This window comes from Trachurus trachurus, assembly GCF_905171665.1.
Source record: "Trachurus trachurus genome assembly, chromosome: 5".
Taxonomy (NCBI): domain Eukaryota; kingdom Metazoa; phylum Chordata; class Actinopteri; order Carangiformes; family Carangidae; genus Trachurus; species Trachurus trachurus.
In genome coordinates, this window is record NC_139896.1 from 4,501,504 (window position 1) to 4,526,040 (window position 24,537).

At 38.4% G+C, this 24,537-nt stretch overlaps 2 protein-coding genes across 3 annotated transcripts in view; both read left to right on the top strand.

The window, feature by feature from the left end:
* The window catches only part of inavab (innate immunity activator b), a gene marked incomplete at its 3' end in the record, with an annotated part of 40,903 nt that extends 39,634 nt beyond the window's left edge, over nt 1–1,269 (top strand). Inside the window, exon 11 of the mRNA XM_083971221.1 lies at nt 1,177–1,269. Within this exon, the coding sequence (XP_083827347.1) occupies nt 1,177–1,269 (93 nt within the window). The remainder of the gene's footprint in view (nt 1–1,176) is intronic.
* A 4,621-nt stretch (nt 1,270–5,890) lies between these two features.
* On the top strand, nt 5,891–22,889 carry adipor1a (adiponectin receptor 1a). Of its 2 annotated transcripts, none has more exons than XM_083971863.1 (8): nt 5,891–5,967; nt 8,393–8,611; nt 9,416–9,529; nt 12,091–12,262; nt 14,160–14,346; nt 18,131–18,318; nt 19,386–19,579; nt 21,984–22,889. In XM_083971863.1, exons 2-8 carry the CDS (start codon nt 8,462–8,464, stop codon nt 22,110–22,112), a joined length of 1,134 nt encoding a protein of 377 aa, XP_083827989.1. In that variant the 5' UTR covers nt 5,891–5,967; nt 8,393–8,461; the 3' UTR covers nt 22,113–22,889. The 2 variants fall into 2 exon arrangements, with proteins under 2 accessions (XP_083827989.1, XP_083827990.1); XM_083971864.1 differs by lacking the exon at nt 5,891–5,967 and adding an exon at nt 6,366–6,387.
* The last annotated feature ends 1,648 nt before the right edge of the window (nt 22,890–24,537 follow it).

Below are 24,537 nucleotides of genomic sequence, written 5' to 3' on the forward strand. Positions count from 1 at the left end.
TTAGCATTAATATCGCCTTAAAGGGACAGTTCACCATTTAGTCAGATCCTCCTCTCACCATAATCCCTATAGTCATAGCAATAGGTTCATGTATTCATTCATCTATCTATCTATCTATCTATCTATCTATCTATCTATCTATCTATCTATCTATCTATCTATCTATCTATCTATCTATCTATCTATCTATCTATCTATCTATCTATCTATCTATCTATCTGTCGTTCTATCTATCTATCTATCTATCTATCTATCTATCTATCTATCTATCTATCTGTCGTTCTATCTGTCGTTCTATCTATCAATCTATCTATTTATTCATCTATCTATCTGTCGTTCTATCTGTCGTTCTATCTATCAATCTATCTATTTATTCATCTATCTATCTATCTGTCGTTCTATCTGTCGTTCTATCTATCAATATATCTATTTATTCATCTATCTATCTATCTGTCGTTCTATCTATCTATCGTTCTATCTGTCGTTCTATCTATTTATTCATCTATCTATCTATCATTCTATCTATCTATCTATCTATTTATTCATCTATCTATCTATCGTTCTATCTATCTATTTATTCATCTATCTATCTATCTATCTATCTATCTATCTATCTATCTACCTATCTACCTATCTATCTATCTATCTATCTATCTATCTATCTATCTATCTATCTATCTGCAGAAGCTACGTGGCATTTTTCCCCATTTCCAAAGTCTTCAAGGGAAATTCGTCATATTTTAATAAGAATAAGTTTTGATTTACTCTTTGTTTGTCTTTTTTTAATTCACTACAAACTCAACACTTACTGTGTTCCTAGTGTGTCAGTGGACAGACATTAAATTCTTAATTGGGCTTTTATTGTGAAATATCGCACAGGAAGGTGTAAAACTCACTAACGTGCAATGATCATCATGTATTTGTCTTCAGAAACCGTTAAATAAATAAATATGCAGTGATACAATTAAATCAGCAGAAACAATTAATTATCTACATCTCATCAATATTTCTCCCAATCTGAGACTTTTCAATGAGCTGAACTTGGCAAAAGCTGCAGGCTGCGTTGAGATAAACCAAATGAATAATAAGTGTTTTATTACATTGACACTGTGTTTTTTGTTTTTTTTTACTGATTGATTGACTCCTAGTTCTTCTCCTCTTGTTGTTCACATGTAGGTTTTCCAAAGACGCGCCGTGCAGAGAGCAGCGGACGACACGCAGGGACACTGGGTCGTAGACGACGGATCTCACTACATGAGTCAACTGTGAAGAGGCTGAAAACTCGGACGGACACTGAACTCAACACGTTCACCGAGCGGACGAGTCTCATCCGAGGTCGAGTTCTGGGTCTGTGGTGGTGAAGGTGAATTCACCCTCCCTCTCCCAAGAGGCGTGGCCAAAAAGCCACTCGGCAACGCAGGCGACCAATCAGAGCAGCCGATCCGGAGCGATGGGAAAACATGAAGCTTTTTTAGTGGATTAAAAATCAATATCGCAGTCTCGAGTCTCGACAGCTGCTCTCTCTTCGTGTTGCATCATGTAAACAGAAGCTGCTGGACGAGTCGACGTTCTCGCTTCTCTGTCGGAATTGAAAGTCAGCGTCATTATTAACCCTTTACATGGAATAATAAACTACCACCACCCATCCTGTTTGGAAAAGAAGTTTCTTTCCCAATGAGTCTGTTTTGGATTGAAATCCTCCAATGTGACGTGTTTACATGACGCAGTTTTATTCAAATCAGCATAAGGCGCTGCTTTCCACTGCAGGAACTTGGGGGTAATTGAGATTTACTCTGTGCTGAATGATTGGTCAGACTCAAAGCAGGATCATGTGACGCTAAGAGAAAGCCCCCAAATAAGCGGCATTTTTTAACCCCACAACGTTACTAAAAACACGAGATGGCCGTAAAAAAGAGAGAATAACTCAGTAAAAGACGGGAGTAGCAGTACTAGGCCTGGTAAAAAAAGAAGTGTGATAGATACGTGATCGCGGGATTACATGACAATCGAGACGGCAATGCCATCTTTTCTTTTCTTTTTTTGAAAGCAACTGTACTGCCAGAAAAAACATAAACAAGAGCAGTAAAAAAAAATTAAAAAATAAATAAATAAATAAAACACTGCACAACGACCTCGCCATGATCGAAACTGTCACACGTCCCTTTACCAGGAACTCCTGCAGTGGAAACACGGCTTTTTATTCCTATTTTATTCCAATTATTTGTGTCCGTGTAAACGTGGCTACTGACCTCAGATCAGCTGTGTTGACCCTGTGATCCATTCTCTGTAATAACAGTTAAATGGTGAAGAACTGAAAAGGAGAAAAATGTTTGTTTTGTTTTTGTTTTATCACCGAGCGCTGTTTGAACCTCGTTGGTCGGATCAATAATGTTTTATCAGTTGATCACGATCCGACTCGTTGTTTCATCGCTGGAGGTCTTAACCACTAAATACATTTTACCCACTGTTGTTAGATGATGATGAGAAATGTGAATGTTATTAAAAATAACATAAGAGTCTTTGATTTTACTGAAGTTGATCACAGATCGATTATTATGATTTATTTTTTAGGTAAAAATGTAACATTAACTGCTTTTTTATGTTTTGTTTTTTTTAATCTGTGTCCAAAAACTCATTGTGAGAAAATGGAGAAGAGAAGTTATTTTAGTTTAGGGGAACAAAACACTAATCTTCAGTCTCATGAAGGACGTAAATCAGCTGTATAATCATGTAAATGAGCGACATATTCCTTTTTTTTTAATGTTGTTTATAATGTTTTCTTCACAAGTCACAACATTAATGAACTTGAGCTGCTTAAATTTACATCCCAAGAGTTAATATTGTCCTTTTTTTCATATATATTTCCATGTGTCTGTGTGTGTTAACTTGAATTTCTAACTGATTTTTTAATCAACAAGTTGAAACTAGAAACTAATTTACTCGTTTTAAAGAAAAAAAGTAGCTAATTAAGACAAAAGTAGAGTCTTGATGCTTGGCAGCTATTTACTGTGTCGACTGACCTGAGCTTTAACTGTGTGAGACGACGATCACTGCACACTTCACCAAATGTATTGAACTCTTTGAACACACACACACAAACACACACGCATCTCAACCAAAACAAGATTTTATTCTTGACATTTAAATGAGTTAATTTCTACAAACCCAGCTCCACCTGCTCAGCTCATAGTGATCTATTTATGTGTTAATTTATTGTTGATTTGCACCGTTTGGACCCGTGGGAAAAGTCGGACTTGAAACGAAACACATGGACCTGAGTTTGCAAAAAAAAACAAAAAAAAAACAATCCAGCAGCAACAAAGACTTGTGTCATGTCATTTATATATACAGATATATATATATTTTTTAAAAGAAAACAAACCACAATCATGTTACCGTGTGTGCCGTGTGCCTTTTCTATCTTTTTTTTTTTTTACCGTTTTCTTATTTATCAGTTACAGTAGTTTAAGTCGACATAATAATGTTTAAAAATAAAAAAAAACCTGTGAAAATGTTTTTCCTGTGGAAGTAAATAAAGAGTAATGTTGTTGTAATATTGTTGAGTTTCATTTATTCACATCCAGCCCTGTTATTCCTTTGTTAAAGGGATAGTTCAACATTTTGGCAAATTGGCCCATTGCCATAATCCCTATAGTCATAGCAGTAGGTTTGTTACCTTTAATTGTCGGTGCAAGCTATTTTTAGAATGGCGGAGCAGAGCTGTGAGCTGCTCAGAGCTACGCTACGGAGGCTCATGGGATTTCTTGGTTTCCCTCATCAAACTCATCAAATACACAATCCAACAACTTGTGACCTGCACATTCACCACGCTATGAGATAATAACAGAACGTTACCAGACAGAGTTGTTTTAGAGGGAATACAGAGACTGCTTGATGAAAAACTGTCCCTGAAGGCAACGTGCATCAACGGTTTTGCATGAATTTCCCTCTAAAACAACTCTGTGTGGTAACGTTGTGTTATTATCTCATAGCGTGGTGAATGTGCAGGTCACAACTTGTCCACCAGAGCGTTGTGGAGTTGTTGGATTGTGTATTTGATGAGTTTGATGAGGGAAACCAAGAAATCCCATAATGAGCCTCCGTAGCGTAGCTCTGAGCAGCTCACGGCTCTGCTCCGCCGTTCTAAAAACAGCTTGCACCGACCATTAAAGGTAACGAACCTACTGCTATGACTATAGGGATTATGGCAATGGGCCAATTTGCCAAAATGTTGAACTATCCCTTTAAAGGCCTTTTTACAGGAAAAGCACACGTAAACAGGTATAAATAGGTATAAACTGGGATAAACAGTGGAATGAATGACACCTGAGTCCAATTACGCTGCTTTAGTTTCACAGCAGAGATGTTATTACTCTTATTGGTAACACCTGAGAACTGTGGACTTAAAAATGCTTCAGTAAAAATAGGTAATTGGTTATGTAATGTGTTGTTTTGGGCAGAAAGTGGGAAATTGTTTGATATGTTGGTGCTTTAAACTGTCCTGAAATCTTCAGACAGACTGAAATAATTTTTTGAAAAAGCATATTATGGCTTTTTTTTTTCTTTCTTTTTTTCCTGAGGACACCTCTGACATAAAATACAACACACCCTGTATATAATTCTTCTGCTTTTGAGAGACGATATGAGTCTCTGATTCCACCATCTGTTCTGTGTGTGAAACAGTCACAATGTGGACACAGTTTTTTTTAAGAAAATGGTTCAAGTGAGAGAGTTTTTCTTTTCTCTTTTTTTCCGAGCAGGCAGCCATCTGTTGAACAGGCTGTGAGGACGCAGGCTTTCATCCAACCACTTCCACTCCTTCACTCTACACTGTGTTGGGCAGCTTCTTCACCATTTCACCATCTGACCACAGTGTATTTCACATAGATTTATTAACAGGATATTGTTGCCTTTCTGTTAAAATAATAATTAAAATGCATTCCTTTTCCTGCCCAGTCTGCCCACCAGAAGCTGCCTTCATCAGCTCTTGTTAACTGAACGATCCTATTTCCATGTTTTCCCATATTCTGTGTTGTAAACTGTTTTCTTGTTGCAACAAACTGTTTGTAAAATAAAAAATGCGCTCTACAAATAACATTCCCTGTCTTGCCTTGCCAATAAGTTACATTTGTATACAGTTTAAAACACTAAATAAAGAAATTGTGATATATTCATAACATGCATTTGAAACAGACGTGCTATGTATAGATGCCTCAAAAAATGAAGTCCCATTTGATCCATCCCAACATCTGGATCCTGGAAGACGTACAAGGACTTAATAAAGACTTCACAGCTATATATATATATATTCTACAATATCAGAAATCTTGAGTGGTAGGAACGTTATAACCTGAAAATGGTTGCAACTAGACCCCCCAACATTGGACTAGTGGTGTGGGATTAAAGAAATGTACTGTATGGAGCGACTTACTTTTGTTTTAAGACTTGAGTTGAACACTGGGAAGAATGGATTGTGAATTCACCTTGAATAGTGTGACAGTGTACTCAGTCATAGTCAGTTAGTATTATGCTTTGCTTTAGCTCAAAAATTAACTAGAAATATTAGCTCTATACAAACAGTATACATTCCACAATACAATACAATATAGGATAGGGTTAGTAAAAATAATAATAATATTTTGATTTTAACTGTAACACTCATGATGATGTAATGTTCTTTGTTTGTACATGTAAATAAATATATATATAAAAAGTAAAAGAAAAAAGAGAAAAAAAAGAAATCTGAATGAATGTGTGGTTTTTAAAAAAAGATGAAATAAATAAAGTAAACACATTTTTAATCAGTAACAACAAGATGGTTTTCAAATGAATGAATGAGTGCTTTTATTTTGAAAGGCACGAGGGGATCAGCTTTACGGAAGAGATCTCCACTTCCGGAACGGATTGTGTTTCGCATCTCGATAAATAATTCACCTTCCTGGTTTGAAGGCTACTACCTTTTGTCAGGTAACTCCCGTTGATTTAACGACGCTATCCCGGTTATATGTCAGTTTATTAGACTGTGTTAGTCCGTGTTATTGGTTCAGACTGTTGTTTTAGCTCACGTTGATAAAAATAAAGCAGCAACAACAACAAAGACAGACACCGTCCGCAGCCTGTTAGCCTGTTAGCCTGTTAGCCGTCCGGAGCTAACGACGCTAGCATAACCGGAATCTGAGCCGATAACGTGACCGACAACATTCATAAATGTGTAAATGTTGATTCATCTCATCGATACGAGCTGGGACACGGTATTTGGAGCAGGTTAAGTCGTTTATAAATCGTTGGTTTATTGCGGTTGTTATCATTTTTTGTTTTGTGTGTGTGTGGTGGTTCTCCGTGTTCCCGTCGGACGCTGCTAATCAACATCAACATCCGTCTGGACAGGTTTTTTTCCCCTCTTTCTTTGTGTTTGTCCGTGTTTGTCAGCAGCAGCATCGAACCTGTGATCATTTATCTGTGTATTTAGACCGTAATGTGTCTTTATTTTACACTGAATTAACGTCTGAATGCAGTAAATACAACAAAAACAGTAGATTTCCGGCCGTTTGACAGACGAGCAGCAGAGTAACAGACACTTCAGACTTCTCTTCTTTGTTCCTTTGTGATTTATTTTCTAAATGAGACTCGGGTCCATTCATCAGCCATTTTAAACCAGGAAACATTCAAAGGTTATTACGGGTTTATAAGCGCTAACTAATGTCTCTGTTATTATTAGTTAAATGATTCATTATCACCGTTTATCAGATCCGTTTACGTACTTTTAGGGGTTGCCAGGTGTGTGTGTTTGGGGGGGAGATCCCCCTCTAGCAGCGTGATGATGAGCACAGTGTTTATTTTTAGCTCTTTTGGGCACAGTGGAGCCCCTATCTTAAAATTTTAGGAGCACAAGCAAAAAAAATGTAGGGTTGCCCACTTTAAATGGACTTGCAGAGCAAATATTCACATTTCCTTTTCATTCATGATCCTCACATATTGACCTGACACCTGTAACGACAGATTACAGATTCTTTGAGTCGTCCCTTCCACATTTCACCAGTGTTAAAAATTAAATAAAATTAAAAAACGCCAAATTTTACTTGTTACAAATGTGCAAGTAGATGGAAAATTTACTCGCACTGTTCCAAATTTTAGGGGCAGTCTTGACTCTCTGCTGGAGCCCTGATATGCAGGATTTCCACCTTAACCCTGCTGCTCCATGTGTCCCTTAAAGGAATACTTCACCCAAAATCGATAGGCTAATTCACCAATTTTCTACTCGCCGTCATGCCAAGGAAGGGTTTGGAGAACTTTCATATAATGGCGGCGGATAGAGTTCACTTTTGAATCATCCAAAACACACACTATGAAACATCCAGATACCTCCATACTGCTCGTCCACTGGGAGCTGCTGCTACAACAGGGATAAAAACAGAGATCACATTATTTTTTTCCGAACAACTTTTTCATGTCGTGACATACATATTTATATATTTACTTTTATAGATGGTTGTTTATTGTTTAATATGGATCCCCATTAGTTGACGCCTTTGGCGACACACACACATGAAAATGGAAAACAAACACATTTTGCTGATTGCAAATTGGAGGTCGTTACCTTTTATTATTACAACACCTCATTAGACAATGGGAGATACAGACACAATAGGATTTCTAATCAGGACTGTGTGTTAGCTGTTTGTAGTCGCAAAAAAAAAAATCAATAATGTCACTCCAGCTACTTACAAAACAACAAAGGAACATTTTCCAGATCTGTTTATTTATCACATTTAGAAAGTGTTCCACATTTTTGTGTTATTGTAAATTTGCAACTTCAATAATTTCCCATCCTTGTTATTAATAAAGAACAGATTCAGATTGAGCTGCTTTCTGGCGCTTGCTCTGCTGCGACACCACAGTCTGTTCCTCATGTCTGTCACGTCTAAGTCTTACGTCTTACACGCTTAAAGAACATCTTACTCTTAATCTTAAAAATTAGTCATAACATAAACTGAAAAGTATTATTATAACTGTAGAAGAACTGACCTTGAAAAATACTCTGGCTTTTCACATAATTACAAGCGGTCTCCTCTTCTGAAGCAGGTTTCTGCCTCTGTCCCTGTGGGTTAAAGGTTCAGGATCACCTGATGAAAGTATCATCTGAAATATTGTACTAATTGATGATAAAATATTATCATTTATGCAGTAAAACCCTGTAATTCCAATTGAATTACTTATAAAAATCAAACAACAACGGGAACAATCTGTTTGTTTTTCTTGCCCTCAGGTTACAACAGTGATGTTAAAGTGAGAAACTGGTGTCAGTGCACTGAACCGGTGAATTGGTGAATTTGACTGTGATTGTGTATGTGTTTCTGTGTGTGTTTGTGTGTGTGTGTGTGTGTTTGTGCAGGAGGAAACTGAAGTCCGCCGTCGGCAGCCGAACACACAGATTGTGAGTGGCTCATCAGGCAGTCTCCCTATGTCAGGCCGAAACGGGTCTGCGAGTGATGCAGACTGCCGGATCTCTGAGGACTGCCATGTCCCAGATGTGGAGCTGATGGAGCTGGACCTGCTGCTGGAGGAGGCGGGCGGGCGCCAGGCGGGGGCGAAGGGCGGCGTCCATTCAGAGGTAAGGACGGACACACGGGACAAAAAATAAAACAGAGGGCCTGTCCCAATATGACACTCGATCACACTTACACACTTGGGCGCTTGGCGTGCGCGTTCATGGGCTTAGTGTCAGTGCTCAGTGTGTCCCGTTTCTCCAACGACCGAAAGTGCAGCGCGCTTGATTTGCACTTTACCCACACTTATGGTAAGACCGGATCCGAGCGGTATTTGGCCAAGTATAAATCCCACAATGCACCACGGTGAAGTCCGCCGTCACCGAGAGCCACAAGCCACGTTTAGGAAATGCAATAGAATGAAATTAACTTTCTATCTCATAATTATGACTTTTTAATGTCATATTTTATATTCATCATGCTCTGTTCATGTTTTTATTTTATTTTTTTCGTTTTTCTTGTTTGTTTTATTTACTTACAGAGTTGGGCTTACATGTTTATGATCTGAATCTTGTGCATAGAGACACTTTAGGAGTAGATCATGAGACTGATCCAGCAGCACTGTTTATTAAAACTGTTGCTATGCTGTGTGTGTGTATCGTAGTTGTGCTACTGTGCACAATGGCACAGGCTGCACTTGTCAAGTGTGTCCCGATTGCTTTTAAATCTCCCCCACGCGCTTGGCCACTTAATCCATGCTTGCACACTATATGCAAATATACTGTACGCTCCGCCGGCAAAACGTCACCAAAGTGTGTGTGTAACCAAGCGCACTGAGCCAAGTGTGGAGGAATGGGACAGGCCCAGAGAGAAAGATGTTTCTGTTCCGTAGCTTCAGCTTCTTTCTCTTGTTGTTTGTGTCTGTGAAGGGAGCCGCCATGTTGGCCGACGAGGAAGAGGAGGATGACGAGGTGGGGGAGGTCCTGACCTTACCGCTGCAGGCGCATCACGCCATGGAGAAGATGGAGGAGTTTGTGCACAAGGTACGGTGAACGTGAGGAGGAGGAGCCGCCCGTTTATGGATTACAGCTCCATCCATCCATCCATTTGATCATATGTGATAAATATCACATTGACGTCGTACACATTAAGCCGGTGCATATTCTCATTAGTCCAGGTCATATTATCTCAAAGGAGGTTAAATTGAAAGCGACTGGACTTAGTTATTTGTCTGGGAAGACGTTTCAGAGGTGAAACGTCTTGAATTTGAATTGAATTTGAAATTTTTTTTTTGCACAAAGTTAAAAGAATACAACATAAAACATGGTAGGTAACAATAGGACAGTGCAGGGAGAGGCAAAAAGCCACAAGGGGCTTATTTTTAAGCCTCCACCTTATATTACAGTTTAATGTGAAAAAACACAAAATAACATGAAATAACTAAGTCCAGTTGCTTTCGATTTAACCTCCTTTGGGATGACGTACACATTCATTTGCTTTTGGTTTCTGAATGATCAAAAGACTTTAGGCTGAAGCTGTTGAGCTTGTAGATTGTTATTTATGCATCTTTTGTAAACTAATAGCTCCAAAGAGTTGTGAGAACAATAAATAAATGAACAAATACTCAGACCGTTTGCCTTTGAAACCAATAAAATAATAATCATGAATAGAACAGAGGCTGAATAAGCAAAAATACACATAATGAGGTCAATTTCAGAATTTAACATCTCACAATAACAAAGTAGAGAAGATTAGTAGATAGAGCAGCACAATTACATCTCAGTGCAAATCGTAGGAGCTGCATGTTCATATTCAACAACAAATCATATTCTCAAACAATGAAAAGGATGCAACTGTTTGGTACAAGACCAACAAACGTCACATCATCTATTCTGTTTTATAGTTTTTAGTGAAAATTTAAACAAAAATAACCATAAGTATTGCACTCGCAGTATCTGTTTTTTTACATATGGTATCATAAGTGTAGGTTTTATTTTTTAAGACAAAAAGAGTCTAAAGTTTTTTACTTTGACTCTGTTGCAGCAACCTGAGATTAACCCATGTTTTGTAGTTGGTGTGAACGCGTCAGGACCGGGGTTTAAAAACTATTTAACTGTTTTCATCTTTATTATGAGCACAGGTTTTTCTTTTGCTATAGGAATGTGATTGTTGATGGATGAGGACGGTGTAACGTTCACGCTGTTTGGTCGCTTCCTTAAATTAAACCGGCATCAATATTGCAGCGACACGTTGAAACGTTACACCCTGCTCCTCCCTGTACAGGTGTGTGCAGGGGAACTATTCAACTATTCATTGGTTCTAATGGACACACAGTGGCAGATCTGGATAAACAGCAGTAACCAGGGATTAACCTGTGACTGCTCTGACTGGAGTTGGAGTTGAGTCATGTGTGACTTTTGAGTGTTTTTATAATCCACATCAGACACAGGGTTTATGTGTTACATAAGAGACTCACCGGTCGGTCGGTCGGTCGGTCGGTCGCCTTGGGAGAGACAAACGTCCGCCCATGTGACTGTGACAAATCAAAATCAAGGTTTTCCAACAGAACAAATGTATAAAAACAAGTATAAAAGCTTTAATTTGATAAATGTGTTAAGACAAAAGAGTCTCAGCATCACTTAAAATAGAAATATTCTTTATTTTGTCTGCTACACGTTAATATTGATCAGGATCAAGAGAAGAATTAAACATTTCTCTCTTCATTTAGAAACAGCAGACCCAAGGAACCTACTGTAACAGCTTCATTATGATGTTGAATCAACTAAAACTTACTTTATTTTACTCTTTAGATCTTTATTTACATCACACTTTCCTTCCAGATGTTCCTGTTTCAACTCGTCTGTTCCGTATTCATTTAACACTTCAATAATTGTGAAGGTTTTTTCTTTTTTCTGGATGTTTTTATGACTTTTATTGTTGTTTTTCAGCACTTTTTTGTTTTTAATGTCATTGTGTTAGTGTTTCAGGCACTTTTTTTTTAATAAGATCAACATTGTTATTTGAAGACGATCACATACCGCCGTAGTTCCGACCATAAACGGCGATTCGGTGGCGTTATTCTCATGACTCGCCGCGAAACCGAAAGTAAAGAAACGCTGGTTGGCTCGCCCAGCATTTCCTCCACCACTAATAATAACAAAATAACCATAGAGACAAAACAATATATTTATCGAAAATGGGCCCATTAACAAGTGTGGGTAACGTAGATTCATCCACATTAATATGAGACTTTTTTATTGTCGCAGAATTTTTCGTTCTGCCGCTGGAGAAACTCCTCGTTGTCCCTTTAACTCATCTTTCTCTGGGCTACATTATAAATGAGTCTCCATGAGTTAAAATAAAGGTTGAATGAATATAATAAACTAGTATTTGAACACTAAAATGTGTATTGAAAACCTTTACCTGTGAACATTTCTGGTCCAACAAACATTGATAATGAATACTTCTGCAGTTTCACACCTGCTCATAACACAACCTAAACTCAAAGTCCAGGTTTCAACTCTAATCACTGACTCGTCTTAACCTGTTGTTTAGTTTTACGGTCTCTGTGTGAGTGTGAGTGACAGCTGTTGTCTCGTTCCAGGTGTGGGAGGGGCGCTGGAGGGTCATCCCCTTCCACGTGCTGCCTGAGTGGCTGAAGGACAACGATTACCTCCTGCACGGACACCGGCCCCCCATGCCCTCCTTCAGAGCCTGCTTCGGAAGCATCTTCAGAATCCACACCGAGACGGGAAACATCTGGACTCACCTGTTGGGTGAGAATCACAAACCTGACCGAACACGTCCGACCTGCCGGGAAACAAGAACAACAATCTGGTTCACGGCCTCATGTGGAGGGGTTTCTGTTTCATCTGTTAAACTCCATGGCCCAGTTCTTTAAATGTTTAATCTGATTGGATTTTGGATAATGGATTGGATCAAATCTTGAAATGGGTTGTTTCAAAACCAAAAAACAGATGTATTTTATTCTATTTAACACATTGATTTTTGAACTTGGTTCATCATTCGTCCAAAATAATTTGAAAAAACAATGATACTTTGGCAACTGAAAATAAAAAGTAAAAATGTATATCCAATTTTAAGTTTTAATCTGGATCAAACCCCCATTTTGTTTGTTTATTGTTCAAAACTTTTCAGTAGAATCAGGAAAACTTTGATCCAGAACATCAGGATTATTCTGATCCCAGCTGTTTGGTGGATTCAGGAACAACATGGGATTTTAAATTAAATTGAAACTGGCCAAATAAACAACATTTATCATGTAGTTTATATATACATTTGTTTATTGATATTTTGCACCTGATTTTTAAACCATTAGGCTACATAAAGTAAATAACATGGTGACACTTTATAATAAGTACACACTGTTAAGCATTATTTAAGCATGAATAAATACTGAATTCTTCATTTATTACACATGAATACTCATTAGTATGTAGTTTATAAACAGTTTTACTCATCATTGATAAGCACTAACTGTATTTATAAACTACATACTAATGAGTATTCGTGGGTTATAAATGAAGAATTCAGTATTTATTAATGCTTAACTAATGCTTAATAGTGTGTTATTATAAAGTGTTACCTACTGGATGAAATGTGAATTTTTCGATTTGAAACACTTATTAAACAATTCACAATGTATTTTACTAGGGCTGGGACGATATGCTTTTCCCCGATTCGATTCTTCTACGATTTTTTGGATGGCGATTCGATTTAAATTGCGATTCTACGATATTGCCGATTCTCTCGATTTTTAGTCTTTAGCATTTTTAACATTTATCTGCACACAAATACTGTAGGAGCCTATAAATTAACATACTCCATTATAAAGTGAACTTAAACCCTTTTCGAAACCTGTATTCTCTGTATGTAAAAAAGGCTAACAAATGCACATTGCACAATATTTAAAAAAAAAAAAAAAAATCTTTTTTTGAAAAAAAAAATCGATTTAAAAATCGTCAAAAAAGATATTGCGATATTTATGTGAATCGATTTTTTATTTTTTTATTTTTTATTTGTTGTGGGTTATATCTACCAAACATTAAAGAATTTTCAGAATTTTCAGGTAGTTCTGAGCAGAGCTGAAGTGGCTTAAGGTGCGTTCATACCGGACCTTTTATTTTTGTCGCTGTCGCTCGTATCGCTCCGAAAAAAACGCTCAGCTGCATTCGCTCGTCAATTTGGCACAGAGCCACAGACTCGCATTTTCGCTTTGATGACGTCATGCCCACTGCCATGTGTCTCTGTTTACACCAGCACCACCGGGATTATGGCAGCCAATCAGAGCTGAGCGACGAGCGACTGGCGGCCGGAGAGTTGGGATTTCTCATCTCGAGCCTGGGCGATTAAACGCTCAATCGCTCGTTTGCATTCACTTAACATGTAAACTCGTCGCTCGTTCGAAAAACAAAAGGTCCGGTGTGAACGCAGCTTTAACAGGGTTATACAATAAAAAAGCAGGAAAAAAAATTGATATATGATGATTTTATAGCAGTTCTTTTGTGTGTCCATTTTTGGACCCGAAAGGATGAAAATTGGAGGAACTCATAAGGGTTAAAAACCACATGGACCTAGGGGCCTAGGTGTTGTGGTGTTGTGGTAATAACTGACCACGGTCTGTTTGCTCTGCCCCCCCCCCCCCCCCCTCAGGGCTGATCCTGTTCCTGTGTCTGGGGACGTTAACGATGCTGCGGCCCAACATGTACTTCATGGCTCCGCTGCAGGAGAAGGTGGTGTTCGGGATGTTCTTCCTGGGAGCCGTGCTCTGCCTCAGCTTCTCCTGGCTGTTCCACACGGTCTACTGCCACTCCGAGAAAGTGTCCCGCACCTTCTCCAAGTAAGACCGTCGTCATTGGTCACTTCTCCTGTTTGAACCTTTCACACTAGTGTTTTGTTTCAGTTTTACTCTAGTCTTTGTGTCAAACTGTCATTTTACTTTTGATTAGTTTTAGTCACGTTCATTTTCTTTTTTGTCAAGTTTCAGTCGACTAAAAGCCTCAACTATTAGTGAATGATTTAATCTCATTCTAGTAATGTAATACTATCTAACCCAGTGAATATAATATTAATTACCTAGTATATTATAGACCAAACCAAATGTTTCTTTTAGTCAAACCCATTTCACAATTCAAACATGTTATCTTGTTATTGTTACCTTATAGACTCAAGAAAACATCCGTTATAGACATGGGAGATGCTGAACATGTTTATTTTCAGTTCCCAAGCACTAGATTTAGCAGATATTTTGGAGAAACTCACTTTACACGCTCTCTCTCTCACAAACAAATACACACTCACACACATGGTCCCTTTCTTTGTGTCAGACTTAACTTTGTTTCTTAAATTGTCATTAACGCTGCTTCTAAAGAAAGTGGGGATTTAGGAAGTGACGACGCTGTTTGGTCACAGATGTTGCACAGTGTAGGTTGGCATGAATACAAGTAAGTAGATAGATAGATAGATAGATAGATAGATAGATAGATAGATAGATAGATAGATAGATAGATAGATAGATAGATAGATAGATAGAACAAAAACAAACATAACGTTGAATTGGCAGGAAATTAAACATTAGCATGTCATTTGTAATTAGAAACAAAAAACATTTGATAAATGACAAATAATCACTGAAGTAAATTCAAACATTTCAACAACAGTTGGTCCTATCTTAACAGATACCTAAAATATTTTGTGTACATGATTAGTAATTTAATTATATTTTGACTGTGTTTGGTTTTACACATTCATAGTGTTGTGAAATTAATTAATGCATAATAATCGTGGTAATCTATAATCGTGACATCACTGATAGATAGATAGATAGATAGATAGATAGATAGATAGATAGATAGATAGATAGATAGATAGATAGATAGATAGATAGATAGATAGATAGATAGATAGATAGAAAGAAAGAAAGAAAGAAAGAAAGAAAGAAAGAAAGAAAGAAAGAAAGAAAGAAAGAAAGATAGAAAGAAAGAAAGAAAGAAAGAAAGACAGACAGACAGACAGACAGACAGGTTGGACATTTGAGAGTCGTACGTCATCAATAATTCGACGATAGCTGATCAATAACCAATGTAGCAGCGATCACAGCTACATGCTCTCTCTCTTCTTTCTCCTCAGACTTAAAACACTCGACCGATAATATTCTGTGCACGTGTGAAAATGCTTCGTATTATATTTTTGTCCGTTTCTTCAGCATCCGTGTTTGTTGAGCTGCGTTATAGTTACATAGTAGTATAGTACAGACCTACAGCCAAACGTCTGTAGGTCTGTACCTGCAGGTTGCTTCATGTAAAGCAAAGCAGGTGTAAATGCAGATATCAGATATAATAGAACATGTAAACAACTATCTGATTGAGGCCTGAGGACCTGGAGTGTTTTAGTTTATTTCCTGACTTTACACTGTCGTGTCTCCGTCTGCTAACTCTCTCAACTCTCGTCACCATTTTCTTCACTTCCTCTTTTCTTCTTCGGAGTTCAGCTTTTCAGTTTCTGAGGAAAAGTGTTTCTGTGAAAGGTGCAACAATCAAAAACCAACACAAGAAACAGTGTATCTCTAAAAAAAAAAGACGTCGTATCTGTCTATCTTTTCTGATTTGACCCTCGGTCTCGTCTTCTTCATCTGTTCATACGTCAAACGCCCTTGAGCCAGAAACTAAATCCTAAAGCTGCTGCTGAGTCAGCGGCAGCTCTGCTGTTTCTGTCCAGTGTGCACGAGGGAGGTGAAGCTCCGGCTGCTGCCGAGTCGATCTGAGGTGAAAAGCTGCTGAAAAGACGAGCGTTTAGGAAAAAGTGTCGTCAGGCTAATTTTCCCTGAATGATCATTTACAGCCTCAGAAACACTGACACACGACAGGTTACGTAGCATCACTGTGTCACTGTGTCCTCGTGGAGAAACAGAGACAGAAATGGGAATGAGCAGAAACATCTGACATTCATTTTTCATTCATTCACACATATAAAACAATCACAAAACCAAACCTCCTACTCCAAAAAAGAGCAGAACAAATCATAAACAAAGCAGACAACCAATCAGTTATTTATGAATGAACAAATGTCTAAAATAAAAAAAAACAACAAATAAAAAAATAGAAATAAAAGTAGTAGTACCATTAAAGTAGTATACGCATAAGTTTGAAAAAGGAGCAATAATAAGTATATGCTTTAAAAAAAAAATCGCACCCCTTTTTAACTTATCATGGTTATGTTTTTATATTACTACTATTAATATGTATGCACAAATATCCATATCAATATATAATATGCATACTTTACATAAACATCCAGATAAATATAGTATATATACCGTACTACATACATATCCATAATATACTGTACATATGAACTCAAATTCAAAGAACTGGTGGAATTTAAAAATGCACAGCTAATGTTAACTCTTTCGCGACCACACTAATTCCTCAGCACATCCGCTCAGGACCACATGTTTTTGGCTATTTGTTTACCTTTTATCTCACGTCGAACCGAACTCTGTACGTCACCTAGAAACAAACGGTCTTCACGTGATTGAAGAGTGACTTTACAACGTGCTCCACGAAAAAACGGCGAGTTTTTCCGCCGTTTCGTTCGTGAGGACGAAGTAGAAGAAGAGAGCTGGGTTTCTCCAAAAACGGAGCTCCCGCTCTAGTTTCAGAGAAAAACGCACTTTTGTGTCAAGTGGCAATCTGCTCATTTTACCGGTACTCTGCAGTGTGGCATGTCTCCCAAATCATTTCTACGGCTAAATAAATATATTTGTAGGCAAATCTGGGGGGTGTGGCAGCCTGGAGAGCAGCGGTGCAGCGGTGTGGGTCTCTGGCTGCAGCGGAGCAGCTCCGGGACACTGCTGTGTGACTGGCCGGCGATGAGTGCTCTGGGGCGGGGGCGGCCGGTCACAGCCCCCGCTGCTCAGCGCCCGCTCTGCTGCACAGCGCCGTGAAAACAGCCGTGATAACGGGCTTTCAGATCCGAGTCTCCAAACCATAAACGTTTGTAACAGCACCGGTAAAAGTCGCCACATTTGTCGTCGGTCGCTTTTGTCAAAAGAGGGTTTGGAAAGTCGCCAGATTCAGCGAGAAAGTGGCAACACTGTAGCCGACAGCCGCACAGCGCTGCACGCTGTCCCCACAGCAGCATTCAAGGAGAACGATTACTCAAACAAAACCAAGATCACACAGTTTATAAAAACATTATGTTTTGATTTTAGTTTAAAACAGTTTTACATATCAGAGGACTACCATATTCACACACAGGGTACCTCAGAGTGTCTATTATCCTAATCTGTAAAAAAAACGGTTTTGACGAGTTTGCTCGTCAATGGTCGTGAACGTTCGGCAGGCTGTGACGAGTTTACTCGTCAATGGTCGCGAAAGAGTATAGAAAATGTAAAAAAAAAAAAAAAGACAAAGTCATTACAACAACAGAGGGTTGTGTTTATTCACAAAGATAAAAATCAGAACCAACACAAAACAAAGATGAACGACGGGAAGAGCCGTCAATTTCTGGAATAATCTGGAAAATGACCTAAGAACACGTAGAACGAAAACCACGTTAACCGAAAAAAGAAAGAAGGTGCTGGTGTGGTCGGACTCTAACCTGCGTCTCTTCTCTCTCCTCAGACTGGACTACTCGGGCATCGCCCTCCTGATCATGGGCTCCTTCGTGCCCTGGCTGTACTACTCCTTCTACTGCTCCCCCCAGCCCCGACTTATCTACCTCACCATAGTCTGTGTCCTCGGCATCGCCGCCATCATCGTGGCCCAGTGGGACCGTTTCTCCACGCCTCGCCACCGGCCCACACGAGCAGGTACTGACCCACCGGAACGACCGAACCGGCCGGCTCGCTGCAGAATCATCACTTACTCTGCTCTCACATCACAGCTCTGGTTACTGGGTCAACGTTTCAGTCTGTTGACATTAGTTTAGTTCATTAGTTTAATAAGGGACAGTGTGCAATTACATTAATCATTTGCAGGAAAAAATGAAAAGATGGTTGCACCAGATTTAGCTCACAGCTAATTTCCATCTGTAGTCCTACACATAACATAAAAATGATAAAATACACAGAATTACACAGACCACAAGCTACTATACGAAGGTGAGGCATAAAAAGACACAATTAGACTATAGACAACACATTAGACAATACCGAAACAGCTTTCAATTGTTGTGTTGCTTCCTTTTTAAAGGAATAGTCCACCAAAAAATTAAATTCAGTCATTAGTGACTCCCCCTCATGCTGATGAATACTCTGGAGTAGTTTTTTATTTTTTTTATTCCGCAATCCAGGACTATTTAGGCTGTAAAAATGTCCTAAATGACGTCGTTTCCAGTAAACTCTGGACTATCTCCCTTCAGGACACTTGGATTGCAGTGGACGAGCAGTGTGGAGGAAGATTAAATGTTTTTTTGTGTAGTTTTATAGACGTTTTTGTGTCTGGCGCTATTACTCTCATATAAGGATTTCGTTGGACTAGGAACCGGCCTCCCGGGTCTCCAGATGCATTTCAGATGAATTTCATTTTTTGGTGAACTATTCCTTTAATACTTTTAGTACAGCAGTGCAATCGGTTCATTTCAGGTGTGTACAGTAATTAGAGGAAGTGACATCATCACAACACTGGAAAGCAGAGAGCAGAAACTAGAAACTCAACACTTAAAATATTTACCCAACAACAGTTTATTATAAGACCACAATAAAAAAAAAACTAGAAAAAAAGGAGAGAAAACGATCAAATCTAGAAATTAATATCTCCTCTAGCAACACATCATCCCTGAAAAATAAGGAAAGAAAGAAATCACCGAGCTCTTGAGGAGAATGTGATGACAGTAACAGAGCAACACGACTGACCTGCTGGTTCCTGCTTCTCTCAGGTGTGTTCATGGGTCTGGGTCTCAGCGGCATCGTTCCCACAATGCACTTCACCATCGAGGAGGGTTTTGTGAAAGCCACCACCGTGGGCCAGATGGGCTGGTTCTACCTGATGGGGGCCATGTACATCACTGGAGCCGGTCTGTACGCAGCCAGGATCCCCGAGCGCTACTTCCCCGGGAAGTGTGACATCTGGGTGAGTGCTTTTAAGCTTTATCGTGTTATCTTTCATTTTTCGTATTGTATTGTATTTTATTAGCACATGAAGGATATATAAACAGCATATTAAAAAGTGGAACAAGTAGATAAAGCAAATGTGCAGGAGAAACCAAAAGGGCTTGTCAAACATTCAACATAAATTTAATTTACAGTAAAAGCTGCAGGTTTTTGATTTGGGTTTAGAAACACAAGATGGTTTCATTAGGTGCAAGGAAATGTTGAGAGGGAAACTCTGGATTCTGCACAAAAACCTGCAGCTGTTTGACTGTTTTACTGCAGAGTTTAAAGCAGAAGTAAGCAGAATGTCTGTGTTAATATAAGTCTTAAATAGTTATATCTTCCGACAGCAATCACTTCTATAGAGTGTTTGGTCTGAAACACGGGTCTGTCAGTCACTCTGCTCTGCTCTGAGCCGAGGAGAAAACTTTCCTTGTATCCTACAACCTTTATCCAATGAGGAGAGAGAACGGCATAAAGGGGCAGTCCTCTCTGTGTGTGCAGCCAAGGGATGCGCGTGAATGTGGTGACGTAGGGACGAGGGCGGGGACTGCTAACTCCATCTGCTGACAGGAAGTTAGCCAAAACAACCGGATCGCTTACTTAGAGAAGCAGAGGATGAGATTGGAGTAAATAAATACACAAACTAAACTCATATATTGTGTAACGAACACACACTGTTGCCTGCACAAACAGAAACCAGTTCACTATTAAACATTTAGACTCAAGAACAGTCGCACCTTTTTTCAATATTTCACAGATTCTCCAACATCAGAGTAAATAGTTAAAGAGGAATTAACGACTTCCTCAAGTAGTAAATAACTCCAAAGTGTGAACAGGAAACATCAGATAAACATCAAGAAATGTGTTATTGATATCATTCACGCCCGTTTTTTAAAAAGTAGTATTATTCCTTTAGTTATTTGCACTTAATTAATTGTATTTTATTTTAAATTTATTACTACCTCTTCTATTGCTTTTAAAATATTTTATTTTATATTCTTGCACTTTGCAATGACCAAAAGGTACATAAGAATTTCACTGTAATTACTTGTAATTATATGTGACAAATAAACTAAACTTGAACTTAAACTTGAAAACTTGATGCAAACTGAACAGAACAAAACCACCGTCCCCATTTCAACTCTCGATAAAATATCAAAACTTAAAAAATTAAATTGTAGAATATCCCAACATTTTAGTGCATTGATGCTACAATGTCCACTATCCACTTCCTGTGAGGGAGCATTGTTGGTTTATCGGGTGCATTATTATAATGTAATGTAATGTAATCTAATTACTAACTAGAGGTGCCTAAAATAATAATTTCAAAGATGCATCAACATCCTTAATGGAACGATTCTGAATCGATGCCGTTTTGTCAAATAATTGATTTTTAAATTCAAGTTTGATGATTTTTTAAATTTATTTTATTTTAAAGCACAAAGACAAGATTTACATTTAGTGTGTTCAGACTCCAAGGAAGCTGCTGTATTAATGTATGTAAATAAAATGTTATCATATTTATTTTGACAATTTATGTTACTTAAAGGGATAGTTCAACATTTTGGCAAATTGGCCCATTGCCATAATCCCTATAGTCATAGCAGTAGGTTCGTTACCTTTAATTGTTGGTGTAAGGTATTTTTAGAACGTCGGAGCAGAGCCGTGAGCTGCTCAGAGCTACGCTACGGAGGCTAAGGGAATTTCTTGGTTTCCCTCATCAAACTCATCAAATACACAATCCAACAACTCCACAACGCTCTGGTGGACAAGTTGTGACCTGCACATTCACCACGCTATGAGATAATAACACAACGTTACCAGACAGAGTTGTTTTAGAGGGAAATTCATGCAAAACCACTGATGCGCGTTGCCTTCAGGGACAGTTTTTCATCAAGCAGTCTCTGTATTTACCTCGAAAACAACTCTGTCTGGTACCGTTGTGTTATTATCTCATAGCGTGGTGAATGTGCAGCTCACAACTTGTCCACCAGAGCGTTGTGGAGTTGTTGGATTGTGTATTTGATGAGTTTGATGAGGGAAACCAAGAAATTCCTTTAGCCTCCGTAGCGTAGCTTTGAGTAGCTCACGGCTCTGCTCCGACGTTCTAAAAATAGCTTGCACCGACAATTAAAGGTAACACACCTACTGCTGTGACTATAGGGATTATGGCAATGGGCCAATTTGCCAAAATGTTGAACTATCCCTTAAATGAAAAAGCAACATAGAAAATTGAGGATACAGTATGATGCTTCGTACGATCGAATCGAACCGAACCGTAGACTCTGTGAATCGTAACCGAGTTGAATCGTGAGCCCAGTGAAGATGCAACACCACCATTTCTACTAACACACACACACACATGTCTGTTTCTCCTCCAGTTCCACTCTCACCAGATCTTCCACGTCCTGGTCGTGGCGGCGGCGTTCATCCACTTCTACGGCGTCTCCAACCTGCAGGAGTTCCGCTACGGCCTCGAGGGCGGCTGCACAGACGACACTCTACTCTGAGAGGCCGGACTGTGAACCACTCATAGTTTCCTTTACAGCCCCACACACACACACATAAACACATAAACACACACACATATACATAGACAAACACACACACACACACTTTAAATGCTGCTGGAATTCAATAGTCACTTATTGCTCCTCCTGTCCTTCTGATTTGCTCACATCCTGTTTGGGGTTTTTGATGGTCTTTTTCTGCTTTGGCTCTTTTTTTGCTCCACTAAAGTAGCATCAACTGGCCGGTGAGCGACGGAGGGAAACTCTTCAACTGTCACTACTTCAATAGTTACCAAGCTAAAAAGTGTGCGATTTCCTTTTTTTTTTCTTTTTTCTTCTTTTTTTTTTTTAATTTAGTTTTTTTTTAAAGAAAGGTCAAAACAGGACTTCAACCAAAACCATATATTCACTTCTGAGAAGCTCACTAGTAGCCCAACTTCTCCATAGTCTGTTACCATTTGCACACAAAAGGGGTTTAGATAGATAGAGAGTATTATTATTATAATTATTATTATTATTATTATTTGTACTGTAGCAGAGAACATAAAGTATACAACCATTCCTTTCCTCCCTCACCGTCTCCATGCAGGTCAGAGGACGAATGTACCAGTGTCAGTCAGTCAGAGAAGTTCAGGTGCTTGACAATGGATGAAAGTTGTGGAGGATGAAAGTTTACACAAATATAGTGTGTGTGAGTGTTATTGGGCTTTTCTCTCTTTTAATTGACAGTGATTGTGCAGATTTCCATTAGAAAAACCACCTACACACACATACATACAAGACACACACATAGCTAATCTGCAATAAAGTCAATTCTGTAAAATCCCAACTGAAACAAAGAAATAAAATGTTATTATTATGAAAAGGAACATTTAGATTAGATCCCATTAGAAACGATCCACAGCTGTAACTGAGTAACTTCAGATGGTCGCGGCAATCAGATCCTCAACCAGGACGAATCACAGGGTTGAATCTTGCTGGGTTTTTTTTATTTTATTTTACTTTATTTTATTTTATACTGAAATTCATGGAAGCTCTCTTGTATTTGATGCAATATTTAAATTGAAAAACGTCCCAAAAGGAAAAAATAAATAAATAAATGAATAAAGCTCTAAAAGTTTTTTCAGCTTCTGTGGAAAAACTGAAAAATAAGCTCCGACGGTCAGTTCAGGTTCAGGTTCAGACGAAGATGTTTTAAGAAAAAAACTAAAAAAACAACTGCTGAAGTGAGAAGAAGTCGCCTGCCACGTCATTTTTCACTCACATGATTTCCCGAGTTAATAGTTTTTCCTGGGCTACGCACAATGTACAGATCTAGAACGGTCAAGTTGTGTTTTTTGTCAGCTAGAGATATTTCTTTCGTGCTAGATTTCAAATGCAATGAGAGGTGTAAATATCCGACGCACCTTAGTGTATGCTATAAAATTCTAAACTTTAAATCACCTTATGGGGTTTAAAAGACGTGTTATGTATGATTGATATAAACTTTTAGTATTCCTGTGCCTTAGGCCAACGGAAATGTTTTTAAATAAAACGGCCTATCTTAACAGTCAAGGGAGCTTCAAGGATTTCCAGATGTTGACTTTTCTTGTTTTCCTTGCCGTATATAAATATATGTATATGCAAATATGCATATGTTTATATATAGTACACACACACACACACACACACAATCGAATCATTATTGAACTTACAACTCCATTGATAGGTTGTATCAACTGCTGTTTAAGACTTTTTCTAGATCAACTTATTCAAGCTTTATTACAAAGACTAAAACAATGTGTATTCTTGACTTTGTGTAATGTCCTGTGTAGAAAGTGATAAATCATACATTTCACTGAAATGTAAACATAAATATTTATTAATTGTAATCTTGGAAAATTATTGTAATAAATTTTTTTCCACATGATAAACCACGGTGTCTCCGGTGTCGTCGTCGTCGTCGTCGTCGTGGACTACTGCTCGTACAAAATGATGGTTTATTATGGTTTTTGAACACATAAACCTCATGATTTGTACTGGAATTAAGAAGCAAGTGGTGGAACAGATGTATGTGATGATGATGTGTTCATAATCCTCCATAACTGTATGAAAATAAACGCCAGACTATCAGGAAGGTAAATCAGAATTACATGTACAGTGTGTCAACATGTCTTCCTCTCTCTTTCTCAATAAAACACAATTATGCTGAAGTCCTAATTCCCAAATCCTCCGGAGCATCAGGGCTTTATGGAAGTGGGACAGATTCGTGACCGTGACCTGCAGAGTATCATCTTCAATAACGTCATTACACATTTTCTTCTCATGATATAATTTATCATTTCTGTCTGAAAATGAAAACATTCCCATTCCCAGCCTTTCAGAAACCTGCAAACTCAACTCCTAAACTAAACTGATGGGAAAGTTTTTCCTTAAAAGTGTGACA